This window comes from Passer montanus, unplaced genomic scaffold (genome assembly GCF_014805655.1).
Source record: "Passer montanus isolate IOZ18808 unplaced genomic scaffold, ASM1480565v1 scaffold49, whole genome shotgun sequence".
NCBI lineage: Eukaryota > Metazoa > Chordata > Aves > Passeriformes > Passeridae > Passer > Passer montanus.
The window spans coordinates 6234120-6260688 of NW_024369818.1; the positions used below are offsets into that span (position 1 = coordinate 6234120).

General features: G+C 47.9%; 2 protein-coding genes across 6 annotated transcripts in view; one reads left to right on the forward strand and one right to left on the reverse strand.

The window, feature by feature from the left end:
* On the reverse strand, positions 1-21659 carry HEPH (hephaestin). Of its 5 annotated transcripts, XM_039722575.1 has the most exons (21): positions 21267-21658; positions 18697-18893; positions 16357-16601; positions 15653-15865; positions 14915-15094; positions 14340-14594; positions 13681-13849; positions 12401-12540; positions 11474-11605; positions 11100-11311; positions 9350-9500; positions 8826-9038; positions 8298-8502; positions 7904-8043; positions 6884-7015; positions 5907-6013; positions 4936-5161; positions 3504-3643; positions 2972-3134; positions 2275-2307; positions 475-719 (listed from the first exon to the last, which is right to left on the reverse strand). In XM_039722575.1, exons 2-21 carry the CDS (start codon positions 18855-18857, stop codon positions 475-477), a joined length of 3462 nt encoding a protein of 1153 aa, XP_039578509.1. In that variant the 5' UTR covers positions 18858-18893; positions 21267-21658. The 5 variants fall into 5 exon arrangements, with proteins under 5 accessions (XP_039578510.1, XP_039578511.1, XP_039578509.1 ...); XM_039722576.1 differs by lacking the exon at positions 21267-21658 and having other exon boundaries at positions 1-719; positions 18697-18857; XM_039722577.1 differs by lacking the exons at positions 18697-18893; positions 21267-21658 and having other exon boundaries at positions 1-719; positions 15653-15836; positions 16357-16530.
* The window catches only part of LOC120508700 (heat shock factor protein 3-like), a 15588-nt gene continuing 10346 nt past the window's right edge, over positions 21328-26569 (forward strand). Inside the window, exons 1-3 of the mRNA XM_039722564.1 lie at positions 21328-21459; positions 22592-22700; positions 24303-24430. Of these exons, the coding sequence (XP_039578498.1) occupies positions 21328-21459; positions 22592-22700; positions 24303-24430 (369 nt within the window). The remainder of the gene's footprint in view (positions 21460-22591; positions 22701-24302; positions 24431-26569) is intronic.

A 26569-nucleotide genomic window follows, 5' to 3' on the forward strand; every position in this document is an offset into this window, starting at 1 on the left:
TTAACAATATTTTTTCTGTATTGTTCATTGATTCACAAAACTGAAAATATTATCTTTCTCTCCTTCAAATTAATTACATTAATGGTTCACAGTTTCTTGGGAGACAATTCCCAACTCAGTTCTGGCAATGGAGTAAGACAGGAATCTGGCCTAAGTTATTCTGCTAGGAAAGACCAACTGGAGCTGTTCTGGAGAGAAGAAAATGTCCCCCCTCTTCCTTGGGGAAGGAGAGTATTCCAGAAGGACCTTTTTGAATCATTATTTGTCTTCAGTCAGTTCAAAGGGTCCTTGGATCTCTCCTGGACTTTCTTTACAGAGGGCTGAGGAGAATATATGAAGAGGTCAGGGCTCCAGCTTTCCCTCCTCAGCTTCTACAAGTACAGTGCACAATTGAAATGATGCCCCAAAATCTTTGCTGTGGACAAGGATCCAGCCCCTGCTCCAAGCACACAGCCCAGTGTTTGTCCATGGCTTTCAGAGACCAGAATTCTTTTGAGACATGAGCTTGAATCCATCATCCAGGATGGATCTCCGGTTGCGTCGTAACCTCCTCTGCTTCTCGAGACGGATGACTGCTCCCAGGAGGACAGCAGCAGCCAGGAGCAGCAGGACTCCCACAACAGCCAGAGAGATGACTGTGGCCTCTATCTGCTCTTGGGCCACCTTAGACCCAAAAAGCATCACCTTCTGGGACTCATCCTTATCCTCAAGCGGCAACCCTGAGACACAAACAGAAAGGTATTTTCAACAACAGCCAGCAATACCAGAGCTGAAAGGTTGCAAGAAATGCAACACAGGAGCATTAAGAAAAAGATGATGCAAAGTAGTGGAATCACCAACCCTGGAAATGTTCAAAAGATGTGTAGGTATGGAGCTTAGAGACGTGTTTCAGCAGTAGACATGCCAGTGCTGAGTTCATGGTGGTACTCCATGATCTTAGAGGTCTTTTCCAATCTCAATGATTCAAAGGAGGCCCTAGTGCCATCCATCTGTCAGACCCTCATCCTTGAGCCCACACAAAGATTTCAGATGGATGGTTCCTTCCCTACCCTGCTCCACCCCAGAACCTGACAGTGTCCCACAGGTGTCCAAGCCCAGTGAGCCACTGCTGTGCCCAGCCCAGAGATGAGAACACGTGTGCAGGCTGGGGCTGCTGCAAGTTGCCCCAGTGCATGGCCCCTGTGCCATGACTGCTGTCCTATACACCATGAGTGCACTCACTCAGCCATGCCCATGGTGAGCCACCAAGATCCTGAGCTTGCTTGTGCCCCCACACAGAGGCAGCAGCCAGCTCTTGAGAAAAGGGGCTGTCTGCTCAGGCAGCAACTGCTGGCCAAGATTTCTGCCTGGTGAGCACACACAAGCTGATATCTGCATATGGTATTAAACCAAACTATTTAATATTGCCACTACTGCTCTCAAATATTTCCTACTCCTCTTCTGGTTTGTCCATTTTGAGTGTGGAAAATGTTGGGGAGAAAATTACTGAACTAACAGTGGAGAGAGTCTGCTGAGTTGTAGGTAAGTGGCTGCATTTGTAGCTGGCCTGAACTGGCTCTCAAATCAGCTCAGCTGAAATTCCTCACAGCAGCTGAAAAATGGAGTTGTGAAGATGAAAAATCAGGAAAATAAACCACCAGTGAACATTACTCCAACTTCTACCATAGAAGATTTCAAAGGGATCATATCTACTACTCCTTCTCCCTGTGCTGCTCAACCAAATGCCTTCTCACATCTGTTCTTTACAACGCCCAAAAAACTCCAGGCATGTGCTTGGGCTCTTTTCTCAGGGGAACATCAGAGCAGAAGGCAGATGTGCTTTTTGCATGCTGACTCCATCCCTTCAGCTTATACAGATGATTGTGAAACTCCCCTAAACCACAGGGTCACTGGCAGTCCAAAGAGGGAAGACAACCCATCCCAGGCACCCTCCTCCAAATCTCTGCCAGCACCTAAGCTTACACTCTGAATCTGAATCCATACATAGCAGGCACTACAGGCTGTGAGGTCACTAATCTTTTCCACCTAACACAGGCAAACAAACCCAACCAGCCCAACTTCCTTATTTCTATCACCAGAGGACAGACTGGTGCCCTCCCTGTTATCTGCTGAAGCAAGGCCTCACACCAAGGAACTGCCAGGCTGGCAGAGCAGAGGCTGTGGGTGCTGTGTGCTCCTCCCTCCCCTTACACAGATCCAAACCTCTGTATTGCTCAGGGATTTGCCCTCTCCCCTTCCCACAGACAGGGTCTGGCAGTGCTGTACACACCATACCTGGGGCGGCAGTCAAGTCTTCCAGCTCTGACTCTGAAAGGAAACAAAAGGAGGGTGAGAAGGGCTGAGCAGGCAAAGCCCAGAACAAGGCACATCTGGCAAGGGTCAGATCCAGAGGCAGCATGGTTTTCCAGGACTAGCAGGCTGTCCTTTGTCCTGTCCATGTTTTCCCTCTCTACATGACATGAGAATTTTTGTATCACCTGCTTCAGAGGCAGCCCCAGTTCCAGTGCACAACCCTTTCCATCCTTCAGAAGGAAAAGTGCTGAGGGAGAAACAAAGATGGCCCTGACACTGGGGCATTCACTGTTTTGGCAATACATCTAAAAACACATCACCATGGGCTCCATTGCAGCCAAACCCAGTACTGAGAGTCACTCACCTCTGAGCACCTTCCAGCTCTCAGTAAGAGCAATTACTGGCTGGGAGCTGAACAGAGCAATTCAGACACAAGCTAAAAATCAAACTCAGAACAACAACACAGGTAACGTAAACTCCAGAAAACAATTTGTTTTTAACTCCAGCTCCAGGCATTACCATATTTAAAGGGAACATCATAGTTTAATAACACTTAGGTAATTATCTGCTCCATTAACTGGATTTTCATAGTATGTGAGAGAGTTGAGATATAAACACTCAGAACTTGACAGCAGTAGCAGGAAGTGCTGCTGGATGTTTTACAGTGACAGCTCCATACCTCCTCTAGGCAGGACAGTGAAGAGGATCTCCATCCCAGCATGGATATGGTCAGACACATGACAGTGAAGCAGCCATGTCCCAGGGTTCCCAACCAGCATCTCCACCATTTCAAAGGTCCCAGGGAACAGATCCACAACATCTGCTCTGTAGCTTTTGCCATTCTGTCAGAAAAGGGAGACCATTAGCTGCAGTGCTCAATGCATCTTCTCAGGAAGAAAATTCTGCCAGTGTTGCTAGGGACCACTTCAGCTTTTTAATGCTCAAAAAACCCCAAAGTTTTCAAAAAGCAGCTCCAGGCCTGCAGCTTGGAAAGAAAATGGTCTGGTAATGCCTAATCCTAACAAGGATTAAGCTGGACATCTCAGCACAACACAGGCTCAGGGAGTCAGACTGGGATGTGTAAAACCACATCCTTTTCCCAGCTGGGTGAAGCTTCTGCAGAGGCATTAAAAAACATTCAAACACAAAGTCAGGTAGAAGTGCTGGTATCAGTGGTCAGCATCTGCTTCACCATCAGCGGATATTCTTACCTTGTATATGAAGGTCTCAGCATGAAAATGGACTGTGTGGACATCAACCTCGTGACCCATTCCCAGCAGGTACCAGTTCACCCTCTCTCCCTCGTACATGGTCAGCCCAGGCAAGGTGGCATAGAGCCTGCCATTGATTGCTGTGCAGGGAATACCAGAGGGGAAAAGGCTGTTAGCTGTCAGTGACATTGTATGGGTGCTGCACCTCTGCTGAGGAAAGCAGCAAATTAGAGGCTACAAAGCTCATCCAGCACCCAGTGTAGCAGCAGTTAGTGTCCCCCACAGGACAGTCCCCCAGCTCAGCTACTTATCCACCCTGCTCACAGACAAGTCACTTGCACTCAAGGCCATGCTGTAGCTCAGCTCAAATAAATCTCAAGAACTACCTTTGCTGAAAACTGCAGTCAGCCAGCAGATGTGGTTGCTTCTAGAAGTCAAAATGCACAAAAATAGCATTTCCAGCCCAGTGGTGGACAAACACGTATATACCTACATACACATAAATGAGCAATTTCCTTGATGAACATTGAAAAGGGATAAATCCTGCCAGTGGGTAGGATTTACCTACTTTCTCAAGTAGCACAGCTGGAAGGAATCCTGCTGTGACTGCACATACAGGAAAGGGATCAAAACAGTGAGTGAGCTGACTGCTATGGCACACACATGGACACTTCCATGCTCAGATGACAACAGAGGGAATAAGATGGGAAGAGGCAGGATCTGAGGGCAGAGCACCAGGTTTTTACTGCCAGGTCTGCCCTGGGAACTTTGTGTAGCCTAAAACAAGTATCCAACTTCAGCATGGTGGTTCTGCTAGCTGTAACACAGGGTTAACAACTACCCCTTCATGGATGTGAATTTGGATGTGTATTTATCTCACATACAAAACCAGTAGTAATGACAGTACACAAAATGCAACTCCTCAGTATTATCTCCACAACTGTCAAGGGACCTGTTTTGCTGAGGTTATCTTAGATATAATACGGAGATAAACTAACAAACAACATGCTAATTTAAACAAATGTGTTCATCCTTCTATGGTAGAAATAACCTAAAACAGCTAAAACATCTTGCAGCCACACAGCTCAGAAAATTAATTTGAAGCCTAACATACTCTGATGGTCCCTGAGACAAACAAAATTAAATTTGTCTGACAAGTTAATTTCATGTTTGATTCTATTTCCTTTTCTGAGTCACTCAGACACATCAGAGATTAACCTCTCTGGCTTGGATGCTGTTATTCCTCCTTACAGGGAGAGCCACAATGATCAGCCTCCACTGCAGATCAAGGATTAGGGCTGTAGGTGTGCTGCAATATTGAGAACAGACAGTCTAGTTCTGTCTGTGCCACTGATAATGGGAAAGGATGAGGACATTCACCACAAGTCAGGCTCCCTACTTAGAGAGGTTGCAGAATCAACACCAACATTACCGTGCATTTTGTTGCTTTCCACAAATTTCTCATCCAGCAGGTTGATCTCCTTGTGATTTCCCTTGCTGAAACGTTCCACATTCTCCTCCAAGTACCAGGACTGATTTTCATCAAAAACCAGGAAGAGCAGAGCAAACTCCCTCTTGACATCCTTCCTGGTGCCACTGGAGCGCAGGGCCCCTCTCCGGCAGACCTTCAGGGGCCCGACCAGCCCACTGTACAGATCCTGATCAGAAGGAAGGAGAGCTCTGAGGCAGGGACCTTCTCACCCTCTTCTATGCAGTTCTTTGCCCTTCAGCAATTGTTTTCTATTCCCCCATCACCCCACTTAAAACAACCAGTGCTCCTGTATAAGTATTCTTGTTGGAGAGTATCAGCCACTGAAGCACAGGAACAGGAACTGTACGTGCTCTTATAAATGCAAATCCAAAAGTCATAAATATGGATGGTATCAAAGTATTTTCTACTTGGTAACTGCAAAAACATCTGCAACTTGAGATAAAAAGGCCATTATTTCCGCGTGAATGAGATGGTTTATTGCAGGATCCTCCAGGCTGTTGCCCTGTGAAATTAGTGATATGACACTTCTAACAATGGTCAAATCTGCCTGCTTTATTCATGAGGTTTATTTTGGACAATTTCTGCCTTTTGTAGATTAGCCCTATGGCTCTCACCAGTAGAAACCACGACCAACTGGGAGATGTTCTAAAAGCCTACAAATAACTGGAGGGAGGTTAGTAGCAAGGAGAGACAGTGGAATTGTTTTATGAAGGTTTGTTAGGAAAAAATAAGGACAGACATCAGGAAAATTCAGATGATTTCCTCTCCATGGAGAAGGCTAGACATGTTACCAGGTGATTCTTCCCCTCTTACCCAGGCCAATCTCTAAATTGCACCCAACTCACATTTTTTTCTAACCGGGGTAAAAAATTGGTCTAATTAGGCTTTTCTGGTTATAACTTTTATTTTACCTTTACTGGATCCACTGCAGAGTAGTAGATCCAAGGAACACAGGCTGAATCATTTGGCCCTGGACCAGACCTCTCAGGAATTTCCCACCGGTATGTCACAATGTCACCTGAGGGACAGAACAGCACCACACACCAGGTCACACACTCACTCTCTAAGCAGCAGCAAAACCAAATGGAAAAAGAAAATCCTGTCTCCAAACCCCAAAAATCAATTCTCTATTTGCCAGATATTGTATCTGTCTTACTCAAACACAAAGCAGGGTGGAAGCTCCCCTTGCAGAGCAAGACAGAGGGGTCACAGGGTGTAAAGAGTCTGGTACCAGCACAATGCAGGTTTATCTGCTGCTTTTGAGATTGGACCTCACCATGGAAGCTCATTCAGATGGAGCTTAAGATAATCTTACTTCTCTTTGAAGTGATTTTATGATGCTGATTCAAACTGGAGGTAAAATCACCCTTTTTCATATTAGCTGTCCATTTCACAAAGACAGGATCTGGCTGACAGCCTGACTATGGCTTGGACAGTCTGGGTGAGCTGGAGGGGACCAAAAATTAAATACACTGGTATCTGGATCATGAGACAAAAAGGCCATTTCAGTCAGATCCCAGCAAGCAATTGTGCATTTCTCTCATTTCATACTATTTTCATACTTTTGTGCTCATGCATCCCAAAGAAGAGTCTCCCCCATCCCAGAACTGGCTGAGCTGTCACCTGCCATCACCCTCCCCTTCCCACACAGAGCCACATTCAGTGTGGTGGGATAAGGCTGCACACAGAAGAATGTCCTACACATGTCCCAGAGGGCTGCCATCCCCACACAAATGGTATCACTGAAACTGTGCTGGACCTGAAATACCAGTTACTGTCCAGTTCCAGCACTGTAGCAAAACCAGGACATCCGAGGCTGCTAAGGAAACCAGTCTGGCTCTGGGATAAAATCAGCTGTGTGAGCCCAGGAATGCAGCTAGGGACCTACCAGGGTTTGCCACCTGGGGATGCCCAGCCTGCTGCTCCAGCACCCCGTGAGCATGGATGGAGTAGGGTCGCGAGGCGTTGTTCTTGAACACGACGTTGAGAATATCGCCCACCTCCGCCCACAGAAAAGGGCCTTGAGACAGGAAGAGTGTACTGTGAGACCAGCAAAACCCATCAGCACATCTCCTGGGATATTCCCACCCCTCTCTCAACATCTTCTCCCCAGAAGTAGTACCTTATAATATTTATGATGTTCCCCTTCCTCTGCTCTACCTCCCAAAAAGAAAACTGGACGTCAGTCCCAATCCAAGTCTTAGGAAACCAGACTGATTTTCACAATGAGGACAATGAAGGTGGTTACACATCTCAACTGTGAGCCCAGCACAGCTAAGGCTTGATTTCTGAGTACTGCTATGCTAAATGTCACATGTTGATAACCTTTTGCAAACAGTTTCAAAAAATGCGGTAATGTTCAACTGAGCCTGACAGTGTCACAAATCAGAGCTGCAGCCTATTTCAAGTGGCAGATGCTGCCTCAGCCTGGCTGCTCTGACACCACTTACAGCCTTGGGCTCATAACAGAGTCCTGTCTCCACAGACCTCCACTAGTCAGTGCAAAATGCTCCTCCGCTTCCCAAGGCTGCCTGCTCTTGCCCCAGAAGCATTTCTCACTGCTACAGATTTTCCCCTCTATTTCTCAGACTCCTCTCCAGAAGTCAGTGGTTGTTCCTGTCCCATAGTCAGAGAAATGCAGCTGTGAAACATGCTTTGCCCAAGCTATGACAAAAGGCTGGTGCAAAGGCAAGTGGAAAAGCCCAGGCTGTCCTACAAGGACTTTTCTAACTGCTGTATCCAAGGTGGCAGATGTGAGTAGGAGACAGTCCCAATTTCTCTGCACTGACACAGCAGATGCCTAAATATCCAGTGAGCCTTCAGATTACAGCTGTGAGCCACTGCAGCTCTAGAGCCCCAGTCCCATTGCTGTGTGAGAGGAAGGTGAACCCTCTGCACACATCCTTACCCAGTATCCCTAGGTGCTCGTCACCACTTATCCTGGCCTTGGGGGTTTGGAAAGTGCCATCCGTGTACTCCCTGTAAACTGCTTTCTTGTACCTGGAGCCCAGCAGTCCATTCTCGTTGCTCAGAAACACATCAGCATAGCTGAGAAATGCAGAACAAGTGCTGAGATAAACCAAAACATCACAGAGAACAAACAACTAACTTGTGGCAGGGGGTTCACAAGCTGAAGGGGCTTCCCAGTGCCAGCTTGGGCTGCAAAGGAGAACATAATGACACGGAGGGCTGCGCTCCCATCGGCAGCACCGCCAGCACGTGCGCCAGCTCACAGGGTGGCCAAGGCTCCAGCAGGCTCTGCTGGGACACTGGCACGGCCTTCCCCAGCAGGTGGGCTCTACCTGTGTGCAGAGTGGTTGTGCCGCTCCCGCTCCCAGGCGCGGTCGGGGGCGTAGTCCCAGAGCAGCTCCTCCGCCGCCAGGTAGAACGTGCGCACGCGCCCGTAGCGATGGGCAGAGCCCGGCCCTCCGCACCTGGAAACGCTGTACTGCTGCCTCATCCCAGACTGGTAGTGATTGCTCGTCTGGCAGTAGATCTCAAAAGTCCCTGAGGGAGGCAGGATGAACAAGGAAATCAGTTGCTTTTGAAGATTCCAGGAGACCGGTGTGAGTATGTGCTTGGTGTATCTCTGTGGTGCTTAGGGAGCTTGGCTGCCACAGGCCAAGGTTAAAAGGAGTCACTGGAGAAATCAAGCAGGAATGGCACAAAGTCCTATATATACATCATCTCAGGGAGCTTTTTTACACATTAAGCACCTGTAACACAACTCATCCTGTAAGAGTTCACACCACACTAAAGAATCTGCCACAGGAGCAAATACCACAATGGGAAACTCTTCCTTCTGCCCAGTCAGGTGTGCAGGCACTCACCACTGTTATCAGGCTGCATGAAAGCAGTGGCAAATGTGTGGGGGAACAGGCTGGCTGAATCTCTCCGCATCCCGTTGATCTGCAGGGTGTTTCCCTGAAACACAGCTCTGTGGACATCAGCTTCGCTGCCCAAGCCCAGCAGGTGCCAGGACACTTTGTCTCCTTCACACACGTCCAGCCCAGGCAAGTTACCAAACATAAGTCCATTGATGGCTGGAAAGGAGAAATCAATTAAATCTCTGCAGGCAGGTGTCAGCCAGGAGATTTTGAGCATACACCTTGTAGGACAGGCCTGCCAGTTACAAGAAGAGTAACTTGTTTGTAATTCACCCCTGGATACACTGAGAGCACACTTCTCCAGACAGCTGTGCTGCTTGTCCATGTCTCTCCTGGTGCCTCCAGCCTGGCTGGATTCCAGGCCAACACCACACAGCCCTTCCTGCCCCCAGCTCAGCCTTTAGGTGAACATCAGCCCGTGCTTTGCAGGTTCATCCCTGCTGTCAGGCAGCAGCATCCAACCATACCATGCATCCTGTTGGATTCCTCAAAGTCATCATCCTTTTCCACAGATGTCTCTTCCATCCTCAGGTAGTACTTTATGTTGGCATTTAAATACCAGCTGAGGTTCTCATCAAACACGTTGAAGAGAAGAAAAAATTCTTTGTCGATCCCTTTCTATAATTACAATGATGGTTGTTAAGTTTTAAAATGCAAAAATTAAGTATCCTTAGAGTTAAATCTCTTTTGCTTGGGTCTTGTATTCCCCTTTATTTTAAAACATGGCTTAAACCTCAGACAGGACTCTGTCCCTTTACAGAGGAATGTTGAACATTCCTCTTTTATTTCATAAAGGCACCACTTGTGCATTTTCCATGATATTTCACATTAATAAAATGAACAAAACTCAGCCAAGGTCATGAAGCCAGTGCCCCCTTCCTCCCCTACACCTAAGGTGTCTGTCCAAGCCAGACCCAAGACCAGAGCCCTGACACAAGGCAGGCTGATGACCACACCACACCCCTCCTGCCTACTATCACTGGATTGGGGATTTTTAATTACCCCAAATCCTTCAGAGTGCTAATTCTTCTAAGAAATGCACTCCAAATCATGGTGTTTCCCCACTAAAAGAACACTGTGATGGTGCCCAGACTCTCCCACTAGCAGCACACAGCCTGCTGAGAAGGTGAGCAATTCCCAGGCTGCAGCACATGGGTACAGCAGAGTGGCCATGCACCTTCCACAACTGAGCATTCATTAAAGGTTTGCCTGAGATTGTGGAGCCAGAATTGCCACCCCAGGTGACTTCTCCCTTACATTCACAAAGGTCTGTCTCTTTTGCTCACATGCTTCCAATACCTGCCCATGTTGATCACAGCTCCTTCAGCTCAAGGGCTGTATGTACTCCCAATCCTCTTGGCTCAGCAGATCAATCTTTCCACCCTGGGTGCACATTGATTTCTCCTGCACTCCTGGTGCCCCCACTGACTGTGAGCTCCCCCAGGAAGGCTCTGAGGACAGCAGTGCCCAGACCTGTCACCACTCCCTGAGCCACACTGCAGGACAGCAGTTGGGGTTTGATTTGCCATCTGCTGTCTACCACAACAAGGCTCTACTCCTCTGCCTGGTACCTCTCTAGGGATATCAATTTACTGTCTTCCCTAGATTTACTGCCAGGAATAGACAACTTCTGAGTGAAATTTCAATAGGAAGTTTTGGCTGCCCTTCAGGTTTCACCTCTCCATCAAAAGCATAAGACTGACATGGATTTTCACTTGCTTTGTTGTAGCCAGTTCTGCTTGAAAATTAACTTCTCTAGCAGAATAAATGAGGCTCACCCAAACCTCAAAGCACTGTATCACCCAAGCAGAATACCTGTAAGCAAAAATGTCTTTTCAGTGTTTCTGGGACTACAAGGACTATTCCACATGCCTCTCTGAAAGCAGCCTGCTACACAAGCCTCAGGACAAGAGATAAGGTAACTGTCTGAAGGTACAGTTGTTCAGCCAAGTTTATCTGTGAATTAAAAGCAGAGCTCAGGAACTGTTTTGAGGGCAGTTCTTGAGAGCCCAGAACACTACTGGCCTCTCCCAGGCAAGACCTGGGTACCAGCTGTACCAGCATTAACTTGGCCAACAACAAAGCTCTGATTTGACTCTCCTGGACTCACACTACTGCACATTTGTTTTTAATATACTCCCTAATGTTTTTCTGATGCTTCCTTTCTCTACATAAAAGCAAAAACCTGGTAGGAATGGGGCAGGAAAACCCCTTTACCTGCTTGTTGTTGTCATCCAAAGTGCCTGACTTGCAGATGAGCAGAGGCCCCACTAAGCCCGAGTTGGAGTCTCTGACAGGGTTTGCAGCTGAGCTGTACAGCCAGGTGAGGCAGGGAGGATCACTGGACGTGGGCCCCACGTGCCCTGGCACAGTCCAGCGGTAGGTGAAGTTGTGCAGTGGTGCCACAGAAACCCCACTCTGGGACAGGCCTTTAAAACAGGGATTACAGGGTTATTCCTGAGTCTGCACAAATTCTGTTACACCTTCTCAGCAGCTGCTTTCAGAGCAGGCTTTACTTCGCTCGTGTCAACCAAACACCCAGCACCTCTGAAGGGTGATGGGGAGGTACTCAAGAAAAGGGATCCACCAACCATCATGGTACCATATCCCTTCTGATGCCTTCCCATAGGACACTCCATGTGGGTGGATGCTGAAGGGCCACGAGGCTTTGTTAAAAAATGTCACCAGGATGGTGTCTCCAACTTCAGCTTTGATCACCGGACCTAGAATATAGCAGGGAGAGCACATCAACAACAGAGCATTTCCCCAGGCCATCAGACAAACCAAAGCAGACAGGGCACCTTCCTCCAAGCTGCAGGGCCAAAGATAACAGGCAACAGATCATCTGGCCTTGTTGCTGCTGACGGGAGCTCAAAGGGAGCAGGGGCTGGCAAGGATTGTCTGAAAGCAGTTTGGGTGCACAGGAGAACTCAGAGAGGCATCACACCTTCATACAGGGAAGCAACAGAACAGCCAAATGTGCTGGAATGCCCTCAGGATAGGCCCATGTCTCTCCCCCACCTAAGTAAATTCTCCTCAAGCCACCCAAAACATGTGCCTCAGAGCTGTGAGATGCTCCAAGCCCACCAGAGTCTGTAAGCCCATGACCAGCCAGCCAGAGAGGAGCTATGAGCCTTCACCATGCCTGTCCCCAAGCACCCACTCAGGAGAGAAAGCTCTCTGTGAGAACATGGGGTTTGCAGCATGCCTTGAAGGGGGCTCAGTCAAAAACACATAACCAGGAGCTATTGCTGTGACCTGTTTAGCTCCAGTCACATATACTATACTGTATCCCTCACTCTTACCTCTAGAACAGCTTCAGAATGAGCCCTGAAGTGATTCTGTCCATTCTACCACCCTGCACCTTGGCCTGTTCAGATGTGACTGCTGTGAAGCATTTCTTGTGCCCCTCCCTGCCCCTCAAAATGAGCAGGCAGGTACAGCCACCTGGCACTGCCAGCATCAGCACCCTTCTCACAGACACTGACAGGGGATTTGTGTTCCTGGATGATTCTCACCAAGTATTCCAAGGTGTTTCTCTTCTTCTGATTGCTGCTTTTCCTCACGGAAGCTCCCATCAGTATATTCCACATACTTGGCCTTCCAGTAGACACCCCCAATGCGGTGGAGGCCACGCTTGAAATACTGCTCAGCAGGACTGAATGCAAAAAGCAACTGTTAGGTCATGTCACAGAAAAATGAGCCCTGCTCCCCTGCTCCCACTGGCAAGACCATCAGCATCCCCAAATCAAGCAGTATTTCAGACAAGAACAGCACCTCTAATTTGGAACAAGCACAGCTTTGGCTCTGAAAAGCTTTTTTGCCCTTACAGACTCATCCATACAGACTGTGTGTGTGTTCAGGGAGCACCTGTAGCACACAGCCCCTCCCAGGTGAACGTGCCAGGTGTGATCAGCATCACTACACAAGATGTGTGAAGGAATGAACAAAACTGGAGTGCAGTCAGTGAGAAGGCAGTGCTAGAACTCCAACCTCTTCAGAAGCTGGGGACAACCCCAACTAAAATAAACAGCTGTAAAGGTATTTATTTCCTCCACTACCACCCTCACCAAATATAAGTAACAAGCCTTGCAGGAGAGGCAGTGCAGTTACAAGGCCAGCTCACAGGTCTAAGGTCTGCAAGGCTTGCTGCATGGCACTGGGTAAATAATTAACTACTCTACATTTCCTCTTCTCCATCTGAATAAGGTACATCCTCTCCAAGAGATTACAAGGGAAGGGACGTCATCTCTGTGGAAGGAGAAGAATCCGTTTCAGTTAGCCAAAGACTGAACAGGAAGTGTCTCAACTGTTACCCCAGTCACCTGACCATGGGATGGAGGGCTGCCACCCAAGTGCTGGCACCTGATTTCCAAGAAATTGCATCCTGCAGCAACACCAGCCTGAGGCCCAGTTGCAGATCAGCAATGCCACCCTGTGTCTGCTGCACCAGGGGCTTTTTGAATAGTTTCTCAAATAAATCAATCTGTTCCTAGGTTAGCCACAGCAAGCAGAAATGATGTGGCAGCTCACATTGTACATCTGCTGGGACTTCTGCTGCTTGTGGGTACAGCTGTGCCACACAGCACTCTCATGGGAAAGAACCAAGGTAGCTGTGCTGCTCTCAGTGCAGTCCAGCTACAGCAGCCTCCTTTTCTAGACAGGCTGATCTGCCTTCTCAGGAAATGCACCCCATGTGAGCAGCAGGCACGTATTTTAAAAAGAAAGGAATTCCACATTTTCCTGATGCAGGCCAGACTCCCCAAACCCTGGCCAAGCCCAGCAGCCTCTCACTCACCTGCCTGTGTCAGTGAGCTGCTTCCCACTGAGCCGGTCAAATGCTGAGGGGCCGTAGTCCCACTGCACCTCCTTGGCAGCAATGAAGTATTTCCTAACTCGCCCTGCCAGGCTGGGGGCTGCAGCTTGCCGAGAGCAGGGCCGGACTTCATAGAGTGCCGCCATCCCAGCTGCACAAGACACAAAGGTGACACTCATTTAGCTCCTCCAGCCTGCCTGGTGGGCAGCCCCACCTCCCCTCTGCTGTTCCAAAAGGCTCATGGATGGGAGAAGGTGAGCAACTCCACAGCAAGGAGTTCTGTGAGCAGAACTTCCAACATTGGATGCTATGGAAGTATGGGCTGAGAGTGACTAGAGTCTTCTGCTGTCCTCAGATCTATCATGCAAGTGCCTCTTACAGGGACCAGAGCTCTTAAGGCACTGCCTCATCTCAGCTTTCAGCTGTACCAAACATCAAACATCACACCACGGTACAAGTCACCCCCACCAAAGCTGCCCTGCACATTAGTAACCAACCCACTCCAATTTTACAAGACAAGGCATCACCCACTCATCTAGGGACATTTTTCCACGCCCAAGACATTGTTCCCTACCACACTGTACATGATGTACATCAAACCAGAGGACACAGAGTCCATTACATTCCACCCTCTGCCTTACCTTGTATGTGATCATTGACCTGGCAGCTCAGCAGCCATCTCCCAGGGTTCCTGGGGATCATATCTGCTGTAACAAAAGTGGCTGGGAAGAGGCTGGCCACGTCTGTTCTGTGGCCCCGGATTTTGAGTGTCTCTCCATGGAAGTAGGCTGTGTGAACATCAATTTCATTGCCCATCCCAAAGAGGTACCACGAAACAGAATCCCCAGCACACATCTTCAGCTCAGGGAGGTTGCCAAACACATAACCATTAATAGCTGCAAAAACAAGCAAGCCAAAATTAGAGAGCAGAAAAGGGGCCTTCAGAACTCCTGCCAGCAAGTGACAGCACAGAGACAATGGATGGACCTAACCAGAACTCCTCCTCTGCTTTGGAGAGCTCAGCTCCACAGCTCACTCTTAAAACAAAGCTCACTCAAGCCAAAGATAAAACCAAAACAATACTTCAATTTTCTGGAGTTGTTGCCCTGTCCCTGAAATATTATTTGCTAAGCACATGACCTCAGAGCAGATGCTGGAGCTCTGACACTCCTGAGTGTCTTGGCAGACATGGTGGCCTCAGAGAGGTGACACTGACCATGCATTTTGTTGCTCTCCTGAAATTCCTCATCTTCTTTGTCCACAGAGCCAGGATCTGTGCAGAACGATGCAATGTTCTCATCCAGGTACCAGCTTAGGTTCTCATCCACCACACTGAACATCAGAAAAAAATCAACATCCACATCCCAGCGTCTTTGAGAGCTGCCAGTCAGCGTCCCTGAGGTGAAAGGAGAGAGGAATGAATGCAGAAAATCACTCATGCAGAAAATCACACATCAGGCAAGAGATTAGAACTGCAGTAGCAGAGAAAGTCTTGTCACATGAGCTGGAGACAGATGCTTTCCCACCATGCTCACAGCTCACCACACAGCAGCGAGCTCACCCTTTTCCAGTATATCCCTGCCAATACAGCTCTCTCTCCCAAGCAGCTCTGCCACTGCACAACTCAACTCCACCTTCAGTCTTCTCACCCCTGTCACCATAATTTTCATACACAAACTAGATCTTGGACAAGAGCTTTGCTTTTAATGTGGATTCAAGCAGCTCTCTTGGATCAAGAGGCCTGCAAGCTCACCCCAACCACTGTGGGATAATGACAATGCAATGACCAGAATCCAGCCAGAGCCCAGGTACTGTCCTCTCTAACCAAGCTGCATTTCCCCCTGAAGCTGGGAGCTGCACAGAGTATCTTCACATCCTATCCCTATTCATGTGACCACAAAACCTTTACATTATGGAACTGCAAGCCTCAGCTGTTTTCTCTTGGTGTTTTTACCTGTTTTACATGTAAGTAAAGGCCCAATTAATCCAGATGCAATGTCCCTTGGTGCATCAATATGAGAGTGGTAGATCCAGGTCAAGCAGTTTGGGTCATCATCAGTTGGACTGTGATCTTCAGGGACAGTCCAAGTATAGGTGTAATTCCTTCCTGGGAAAACAGCATCATCCTTCTTCTGATCCTGGGGGGACATATCAGGATACAGGGATCCTAGAACAATTGAGCAATCACAACATCCATTCAAGAAGAGCCAAGATGCCCACACATGTAACCTAACACTGAGCTGAGACTCACCATCCCAAGGCTGAAATAGTGTTTAATCATCACTTCCTCAAAGAGGCACTGAGGCACAGAGCCACTGTAAGGCAACTTGCCCAGTAAACAGGTCAGCATGCAGTCAGCAGTATTATTTTTGTTCTGCCTAGTGCTGCTTTGCCTTCAGTTCTGCACTGTGCCCCCACAGTCAGTCTCTCTACAATCTCTAGAGTTGATCAGTGTTTTGGAGGTTCTAAAATCAGGAAACCTGGGCCCAAGTCAGGACTCCAGCCCCATGACCCTGCTAACCCAAGACCTGGTGTCTTCACCAAACACCCAAATGCAGTTGCCTTCCAGCTGGGGCTTTATGAACAGATCTCCTCCATGCATACTCCTAAGTTCCCAGTGAGAAAAATCTGTCCCCATGATGGCAGTAGCTCATTTACCTTCAGAATCCTTTTCGTAGAAAACTCCATGAGGATGGATTGTATACGGTCGAGTAGCAAAATTTTTTAGGTGTACTTGAATGGTGTCCCCCACTTCTGCTCGGATGACAGGCCCGAGGAACCCCAGCCAGACAGGTTTGGGGATCTCAGTGCTGTACGTGGAGTCCGTGTATTGCTTATAGACAGCTTTCTTGTAGGTGCTTCCCACCCTGTCTTTCCCAGACTGCAGGAATGCTGAGGCCAGGCTGTTGAATTCAAAGGGAAAGGCACCATGAGTCATCATTACACACAACAGCTGGTCAGGACTGCAGCAGTGATGGTGACACTCCACTTTCTGGGGTACATCTGAAAGCTTTGGCATTAGAGGACCCTGGGATGTTCTAAGCCACCCATGCATGGCCACAACCTCAACCCCAGCTCCTCACCAACAGACACAAAGTGCTCCCTGAACTGTGCCCTGCAAACAAGAAACGGGAAGGACAGTGCTTTCCACACAATCCCATGTGGGTGTCACAGGGAGAACCCTTCTCATGCCTCCTTCAGCCTTCACTGGGCTCTTCAAAACTCACTTTGATTCCTCTGTGGCATTTCCAGCTAAATCACAAGGCAACTACAGTGGAGTCCTGAGTTCTCTGGCCAAAATTTGAAGTCTGCAAGATTATTTTCTACTTAACAGTTTCCAAATTCCTTCCAGAGTGGCAGAGAAGTCAGGCAGGTACATACCCAGCACGTAGCCAGCTTGCAGAGTTAAAACCTCATACATGTACTAAAGTTTAACTCACAAGCATATTTGTTCATTATGGGTAATTCTTAATAGATAAGAGATGAATCACAGTGCAGATATTACTGGAACCAGCCTAAACGAGAGACAAGGTCACTCCCCTCACTTCCCCCTTCAGACTGATCACCCACAGCATGAGCAGCCCTGGAAGGGAGGTAAATCCTAATGCACATCTCAGGGAATGCACAGTACAGATCCAAAAACTAAACATTTGCCTCATCATTCAAAAACAGGCAGGGCTTGGCTCTGGCTGTACAATCCAGAGTTCAGTCCTTTGCCAAGTGATCCCTGCAGCCATTATCAGCAAAGGGTTTAAGATGTTTTACAGATGTGCCTCTTTCTCCACACAGTCCATTTCTCCCCAACAAAAAAAAAAATCTCCTTGAAATAATTTGCTACTTCTATCAATCATATCAACATCTCATCCCTTTCTAATTGCCAGTTTCATTTCTGCAATCATTGTACAAATAGATCCCATTAGCAAATTGCTTGCAGTGACAAGAGTTTTTAAATTGCTTTTAAGTTCAATGGCCCTGAATTTAATTTCTTTCTCTTCATGTATTATGAGAGAAACCAAACAAAATCCACTGCATTCATTACCACTTTAGGAGTCAGCGGTAACATCTTTATCAACCCTGAATTTTGGGGTGTTTCCTGTGAACTTATTTACATCTACACAGCATCTCCAGAGAACAGAGACTTGTCCATGCTAAACTGACAGACCTTGATGCTTCTGTGCACCTTTCCTGTTCCTGCTGTGCTGTTTCTGAAGGTGGTGTCTAAACCTGAGTGTTAGTTATTTTGGAAGGGCAAAGGACTGAGAGAATGTCAAAAAATACCAGCTATTTGCCACAGAAAATGAGAGCAAGGAAAAAAAGGACAAATGCCTTTAAAATACTATGGAAACCTTTAAAAAACAAAACAAACCACACACACAAAAAAACACCAGCCAAAGAAAGAGGCTTGATGTTTTGAAAACTAAACCTAAAATACTGTTTGTGTAGTAACTCAAACCAATTATTGCAGTTTCCAGACTTACTTTCGCAAGAGAAACAAAAATGTTTTTCAAACAGCTCCTAAAATCCCATGCAGGAAGTCCCATTAAGTCTAAGGCTCGAAATTCCACTGCAACAAAAACAAGCTGGCTCTGTGAAGCCATTTATACAAAGATGAAAAGTCATCATGCTTCAGGATAAACAAGCTGATCACCAGCTGGAAATAAGCAAAATGAAACTTCAGGGCAGAGCATTGCAAAATCTGGGCGATTTTAGAACAATCTGTTCTGCATCTGCTCCATTTTCTGTTCCCTGTTTGTTTTCCATACACTTCCCTCTAGAGTATGGGCTCTGGACTCTCCAAACTAACCATCCCTTTTCCCACTGACACAGGTTTTATCACAGGAGCATAAAACAAGTTAAACATTAAGCTCATAAAGATCAGAATCTACGGGAGTGTGTCTCTTGCTTGCTCAGATGCCCCCACAACACTTGCATTAAATTACACATCAAAGGACAGCTCAGAGCCAGCCCCAGACTGAATTCTGCTCGAAGGGAACGTACCTGTTACGTGCAATGCTCTGGTTAGCAAGCACATTCCTCCCTGTTGGAGCATAGTTCCAGTCCACCTCATGGATCCCCAGGTAATAAACTCGGATCACACCCCCAGCAAAGGTGGGTGACAGCATGGGGATGCAGAGCAGCAGCCACCACACTGATCCCATCTCAGCCTGAAGGGAAGGTGTTTTGGGAAGCTACACCTGTTTGGGAAAGACAAAAAGAATGAAACAGGATATGACCATTTGGTTTGAAGGTGCTGGACATTTTGAGAGGGTATGAAGAAATCAGATGTAAGTATTATTGGGATCGTTAATAAAATATTGAAGAAGGAAATCACTCTATAACAAAATCCACACACAAGGTGAATGGAGATCATGCCTTGGTAATGAGTCCCCAATACCAAATGTACTGCTCTCATAATAGTTTAATTAACCCTCTTTTCACTACTGCTCACATTCCAAATAATCTTACAGGTCCACATACAAAGCTCAAGGAAATAGTCCTCACCAAGTATATGTATATTTTAAACTGTCACCAAGATCTCTCTATTCTAAGTCACCTGAGGAAGTAGTTCGGTCACTATGAAGTAATTTTAAATTTTAACTTCTTTAAAGATAGCTCTTAGGGAGCAGCTGTCTGTAATCCATGAGTGTATCTCAAATAGGCTGCACAAAGTTTTTCCTTTCTGTTCCATTCTCTTCCCCATAATTTTGATCAGTAAGTAGCTTACTCATAAAACTTCCAATTGACACCAAGCTTCTTGGCAATAAGCATCAGAAATACTCTAAAAAGAGTAGGGAAAAAGTTGGGGAAAATGGCTATAATCACCAAAATACAGTTGAATAAAGGCTCAAAGAACCTTGTGAATAAAGGCTCAAAGAACCGCCTGTATGAAGGAGAACCTGATGCAATATGGGGCAGTAGAATTACACCAAAAGATAAGGAAGGATTAAACTGCATTTAAAAATCACATGAAAATGACTACAAAAGCTCTCACACAATGATACCCTTAACAAAGCTGGATATAGCCAGCAAACAAACCACACCTAAACGAGCAGTTGAGATACAGCTCTTGAGACATGCAACAGTAACTCAGAATAGCAGAGAGAAACAGAAAGCAGGAGAATGAGAAACATGACCTAGCAAGAAAACTCAGAAGAAGCAGTTTTCCTTTTCATACAGAAATGGATGGTGACACACCACCATGGCAAAGGTTTTTCATAAAGAGACTGTCATTAATTATTCTTACTGTCTTTGTAACAGCAATATGAACGTAAAAAGTTTGTCTGCAGCAAAGCTGGATATTCTGTGAGCTTTCAGTCAGCACAGCACCACACAGAGCTGCTTTGAAACATGTCTTAACATCTGACACCCAATGGACATGATTCAACCCCAGCACATGGCAGTGGACTAAACACCTTCCAAAGCTTCACTTCTTCATTTCCAAACACGCTGTGCTATTCTCAGAACTAATGATAATCAAGTATTGCTGTTTCCAAATAGTCAATAAATTGGACAAAGTTCAGAGACACCTTCTTTCCCTCCTTTCTCAGAAGGAAGCTGTAGGGAACTCTAAATCTGAGATGCTTTGGATCCAACACAGTACAGCTCTGCTCCAGTGGCTCCACCAGCCAGTGCCCTTCAGAGGCTCCTGGTGATAAAACTCAGATACAGAACAGCTCCAGCAGTGTGGGACCAACAGCAGCACACCGGCTCATGCCCACCCTGCACACTCAGCCACGGATTTATTCCCTGCTGCTGTTCACAGCGAGGTAAAACTCCTTTTTTGACTCACTCTGTGCCAACAAGGACTCCGAGGACGGAGTCTGCCAAGCCATACCTGCGCTGTTTCACACCGCAGACCGGAGAAAGGCAATGGTGACAGCAATACGGAAAGAAACAGCAGGAGCAGCCCTCAGGCTGCCACCACCCGCCCGAGGGAAGGGCAGCGGGATGCTCCTGACTCAGCCCGGGCTGCGGCCTCCGTGTCCGCTCGGGGCAAAGTTCGCGGAGCTCCGGGCACACAGCGCGGCCTCCTCACGGCCCTCAGCCGGGGCAGGCTGCCCGGGGCGGGCGGTACCGCAGCACAGAGCGGCGGTGCTGCTTCCTCCATGGACACTGCCCCAGAGACAACAGAGCCAGAGCCCGCTCAGCGCCCCGAGCTGCTGTCACACACAGCACAGCACAGCCTGTCCCGCTGGGCTCTGCCCGGATCGGCCAAGGGCAGGTCTGGGGCACGGCTTTCCCGAGGCTCCACAGGGGTCCCACCTGGGCTCTGCTTAGAGCTGGACCACAACACGGCACACACCTCCGGGGTAACTCCGGGGAACAGCAAAAACACCCTGAATGGAGAGGCAGCAGATGTCACCAAGTCGGCGCTCACATACCCTTCACACTAACTAATCACAATTTATTGACTCGACTAGTGCAATGACAAAGTAGCTAGATTAGTTTCAAAAGTTTTTGGTTTCAATTTTTCGTTGATATTAATATTTGCCTTGATTAAGGAAAAAAAAAAAAAAGAAAACCAAAACCAACCCAAGTTTTATACTACATCCATCCCTGAGTCTTACACTTTACAGCAGAATCCTCCCGCAGGACTGCCCTTTACCGGGTCCCCGACAGGAATCGCGAATGATCGGAAATCAGGTTTCAGGCGGGCTGGTGGGATCCAACTCCTATGTGATCGCGGCGGACGCTGCAGGGATAGTCCCCGACACCTGCCTGCAGGGACCCGCAGCCGAGAGCGAGGGGACAGCACGGCAGGCAGGCGGGAGCCGGGCGGCTCACCCCTTACGTGCGGAGCGGGAGGCGGCGGGACCAGCCCGGCAGGGACAAAGGGGCTCTGGCTCCGCGGGCTGACCGAGCCCCGGCCCCGCAGCGCCGACCGCGCCCGCTCCCGCCCACAGGGCAGGGCGGGCCGCGCCGCCCCGCCCGGCGGCCGCGGCCCCTTTAAATGCCCGCGGTGACGTCACGCGGCCGCGCGCTCCCCCGGGAGCACAACAAGAGTCACGCTCGCGGCCGCCGGGGCGCGGGGGCGGGGCCCGGCGGCTCCCCGCCAATCAGCGGCGGCGGGGCATCCCCGGGGACCGGCCCGCATTGCCGCTCCGCCGCTCCCCGCGGCGAGGGGAGCTGTCAGCAGCCATTAAGTGTCCGTTTTCCTTCCGGAGCGGGGAGGGATGTGCCCCGCGGGCACGCTGACCGCACGCGCTGTGTTTACTTTTGTTCCCTGTCATTTTTTTAATCCGTAAGATTTTTCTCCACTTCTTTCCAGCCGTTTGCCCTTTACAAAGATGAAAAGAAACGCAGTATTTTTGTCCTCTTCATGGACAATATAAAAGCGATGCAAAAAGCTCTTCCTGTTTCCAGGAAGTTTGGTCTTGAGCACGTTAAAAATCTGGCACTGCTGGTGTCACACTTACCCCTGGTCACCGCTGGGTTGTGTTGTCTGAACTTTCGGTAGCTGAGCAACGTTACGTGGTTATTTTTAGTGATGACATAGCACGTACAATGGAAGAATCTTGTCAGGAGCTGGGCAGGCTGATGAAAGGAGATGAAATCTCTTTAGTGGCATGGATTCCATTGGGCTTGTGCAATGCTTATGTTTACTGGGGACAAAGGGAGCGGGTTTTTAGAAAAATTTTGCTTTTCATTAAGATCAGCATGTCAGGGCTTTAAGAAAATTACCTGTTCAGTAGAAGTGTTCTATGTAATTGTGTCTTTGAATTCAAACTTTTTATTCCAGTCCCAGGTGTTCCCACAGACCGTTCACTTGGTGAAGTCTTTTGCCCTTCCCTGCTGTCAGAACAGTCTTGGCTGATTTATGATCTTCACTTAAGAGCAACACCTTAGAAAAGCTGTGCTTATTCACTAACTGTTGCTTCTGCTTGTTTCCTAGAATGGCGAGAATTTCTGCATTCTGGATGAGCAGAGGTTTGCCAAGGAGCTGCTCCCCAAGTACTTCAAACACAACAACATCTCCAGCTTCATACGGCAGCTCAACATGTGTAAGCATCAGCGGTTCCTACGCACTCTGTCTGCCAAGTTCATGGCTGCTGGCTTTGGTTTGGATTTCTTTAAACAAGCAAATGGACTTGGCAAGTTTTTCATCCCTAGAATCCTGAGCCCTGGCCTTAAGTTTGCTTTACAAAAGAAAAGACTGATGGTAGAGCATGGTTCAGTGTTTGGTTTTTGTGTTTTAGCTCCAAGTCCTTTTGAGTAACAGCTGAAGAATGTGTGCTGGTGCCTAGAGCTAGCCTGAGGTTCCCTGAGCTCCAGCGTTGCTCTTGCAGCAAACATGTGTGTCCCAGGGGAGCAGAGGCTGTGTGTGCACCCTTTCACCTAGAATGTGAAGAAAAATTGCCTGGATTTTGGGGCTACCACTGCTCTTGCCTGCTTTGCTGTGTTGGAACCAGAGCAGTGCCACTGATGGGCTGCACTGCATTTCTCAGTGTGTTTTCTCTGCTCAACTTGAGAGCATCGTGTGGCAGTGTTGCATTGCACATGTGCAGCGTGGCCAGGCAGAGGGGTGCAGTGAGGGTGGCTCAAGAGCACAGTGCAGCATGCAGGGCTGCAGCAACCAACTGGAGTAATGCAGAAGCTTCTGGAACCAGTGGAGGGACAAACAGCACAGGAGGTGCTGCCTTAGTTAGAATTTCAGACTGACAGGGAGGAGCTCTCTGTCCTTGCACTGTGGGTTTGCCTGATCTCTCTAGCTGATGCCTGTGTAGGGTTTGTAACCTGTAGCTCATCTGTTTAGTCTCTGGACAGAGGGCAGATGCTTCTGTTCGTGTTGTGTGCTTGTGTTTGTGAGATCCATCACTTGAGTGACAGAGGATAATCCACAGAAACAATCATCTCTTCCCTTGTAGCCTGGATAAATGAAAAAAAAGCAAATATTCCTATGTAGCTGTATAATGTAGTGGCAGCCTCCTTTTCCTGCTGGATCTATCCTGGCTTTCTAATAATAGTTTGAGTGCATTAATTGTGTTAAAACCTTGACTGAGGAGAGACATGGAGTGGCCTGTCAGCTGAATCATGCATGGTGGTGTTGGAGCAGTGATGGAAATAGAGCTGGCAATATCTTACTTTGTGCAGGCAGTCTGGTATGTAGAAGGTGCTCTACTGCAGGTGTTTGCATAGGCAGGCAAGGAATCAACTTCTTTGCCTTGCTTCATTCTGTAGACCATGGTGGTACATGACAGCATTTGTTTTGATGTGTAGTTGTCAGGGATAAAAGGGAAGGTGTACATTCCTCTGCATTCACTGGGACATGAATCTACTCAGGATGTCGTAATAAATCTCATTTCTAACTAACTTGTGAAGGTTTGTAGGTGGCTGTGATGGTTTGGCTGGCCTCTGCTGTGTGTGCATGTGCAGCCTGCCAGGGGCAGGCAGTGGTACTGTGCACATATCCTCTAGCTATGGAGATCAGAGCAGTGAAATCATTGAGCACCAAGAAAGGCTACCTTGGCTGTTTCTCATTGTTTCTGCCCCCAGTGACTGTAGTGCAGTGGGTGTTTTGGTAGCACTGGACTTTTCTTAAGCTGTATGTATTCCGAGTCAGCTTTCAACTGCAAGAAATGGCTTTGTTGATTTCCTCTCCACAGATGGTTTCAGGAAGGTGATTGCTCTGGAGAATGGTATCATTACAGCAGAGAAAAGCTCAGTCATTGAGTTCCAGCACCCTTTCTTCAAGCAAGGGAAGGCACATTTACTGGAAAACATCAAGCGCAAGGTATAGTCCAAGCACATGTTTACTTCACTTAGTTACAAAAAGTGGCTTATCAGGAGTTCATGTGGGTGTTCCAAACACAGCCAGCAAATGCCATGGGACGGGAACCAAGGTGGCTTGGCTTGGCTGGGCCTCCTTGTGCAGTGCTTAGACAGAACCTGCTCTGCTCTTGGTTGTGAGCTGGGGTAGGATCATGTTCTTCATCATCATCAAACCACAGCCATTCTCCACAGAGTTCATATCCTTGACTGCAGCTTAGCATGGTCTGCAGCTCTGTCAGCATCTCCAACTCCAAGAAAGGCACAAAGTAGAAGAAGCAATAGAAAATACATTCCCATTTGGCACTCATTAAGAATTAGCAAGGACATCAGTAACCAGTTCATTTGAATGAGTTTACTTAAAGTATATTGCTCCTCCAAAACTGTGCTGCCATTAAGCCACATCCTTATGAGCACTTTCTGCTTTTCTTTTGTACGTTCAGGCCTTGTCTGACCTGTTTCTGCACAGATACTTATCCTCTGTTGGCACGTTACAGCCCATAATATCCTGAGGAAGAGAGTATCATGATACATCACGTTGACATTTGAACAGCAGAACCTTTTCTTCAGGCTGTTGTCAGGTGTGGCTGCATTGCCCGGGGCAATAAAAGCGCAGCGTAGGCTGGAGAGCCACAATGATGTTTGGATTGATTCCTCCCTGAGCTGCCCCTGCTGGGAGCCAGGATCGATGGAGTGGCGCTGGCTGGGGCCTGTCCCCCCCTCTGCTGTGACCAGCCTGTCCCAGCCTGCACGCCTGGCAGGGCAGGTGCACGCTGACGTCAGGTGTGGCACCATGTGTCCCAGGGGTGGTGCACTGGGTGGAGTGTTCTAGATGGAAAGACAAAAGCTCTGCTCAGTGCCAAGGATATTCGTGTGAAGTGTTGAATAGGTTGGTGAAAGATGTTCTTTGTTGCACAGGAAATGTTTGTGATTTTTTTTTGTAAAAGCAGTCATTAATTTCCTTGCTCTTCTACTGCCTGGAATGGAGCCATATTCCAGTGTTGGCTATAAACTGTATTTCAAGCCTGTGTCTGGAATACAGGTTTGAATGCAGGAGACTTGCTTTCCTCCCTTTCACTTTTAGCTCTGCTGGTGTGCAGATACCCTGTGTGTCTTCATAGAACACCAGAATGGTTTGAGTTGGAAGGCACCTTAGAGCTCATCTCCTTCCACCCACTGCCATGGGCTGGGACACCTCTCACGAGACCAAGCCCCGTCCAGCCAGGGATGGCAATGGGACAGCCAAGTTTCCCTGGGCAGCCTGTGCCAGTGCCTCAGCACCCAAGGACTGGATATCCTGATTAACCAGTTGGGGACTCTGAAGAGCAGTTCCTTGTACTTGGGCAAAATTTATATTGGCTCTTGTGTTTCTGGAAACTAGCTGGCTGCATTTGGGATTTCCACCCACTTTCTACAAGTTTTGGTTGTCTTCCCACAGAGGGGTGATGTGCTGAAGGGAATCAGACAGCATTGAATTCCATCTGGGATGCACCCTGTGCACATTAGCATAATTTATTAACTGCAGCAAACAGCAAAACATCTAGACTGCAGACAGGGAGGAGAACTGTCAGACCCTTCAGTGCATCCTTTGCACCACGGGATCGTGTCAAGAAAGTTGTTAGTCATGTCTGAGAGGTGATTGCACAACAGCTGTGTTCTGTTCCAGCACAAAGGGATGGGATGTTGGTTTATAACACCATTGGTTCATTTCTGACCATTCCACTCCCCTTTGGAAGGCAAGATGTGTGAGCCCACCTGCACAGGAGTTACCTCACACCTCAGCAGGCCAATACCACTTTGGTGCTTTCATCTTCCCCATGGAATCCACATGAGATGCTTTCAGATCTCCTTGAATTTAGCAGAGTAACAAGAAAACTCCCAGCAGCCTGCAGCTTGGGTGTGACTCCATGTGGCTCAATTATAGTCAGTATTTGGCAAAATAATGTTCAAAATTATGTCCACAAAACCTGGATGTGTCATTCAGATGTGTGCCTGTGATGCATTATAGACCTGTCTTTTTCAAAGTCCTGAATTGTGTTGCAGTCAACAATGCTTCTGCTGCAGAGAGAGTTGCTGAAGAAACTGGAAAATGTTTAATATAGAA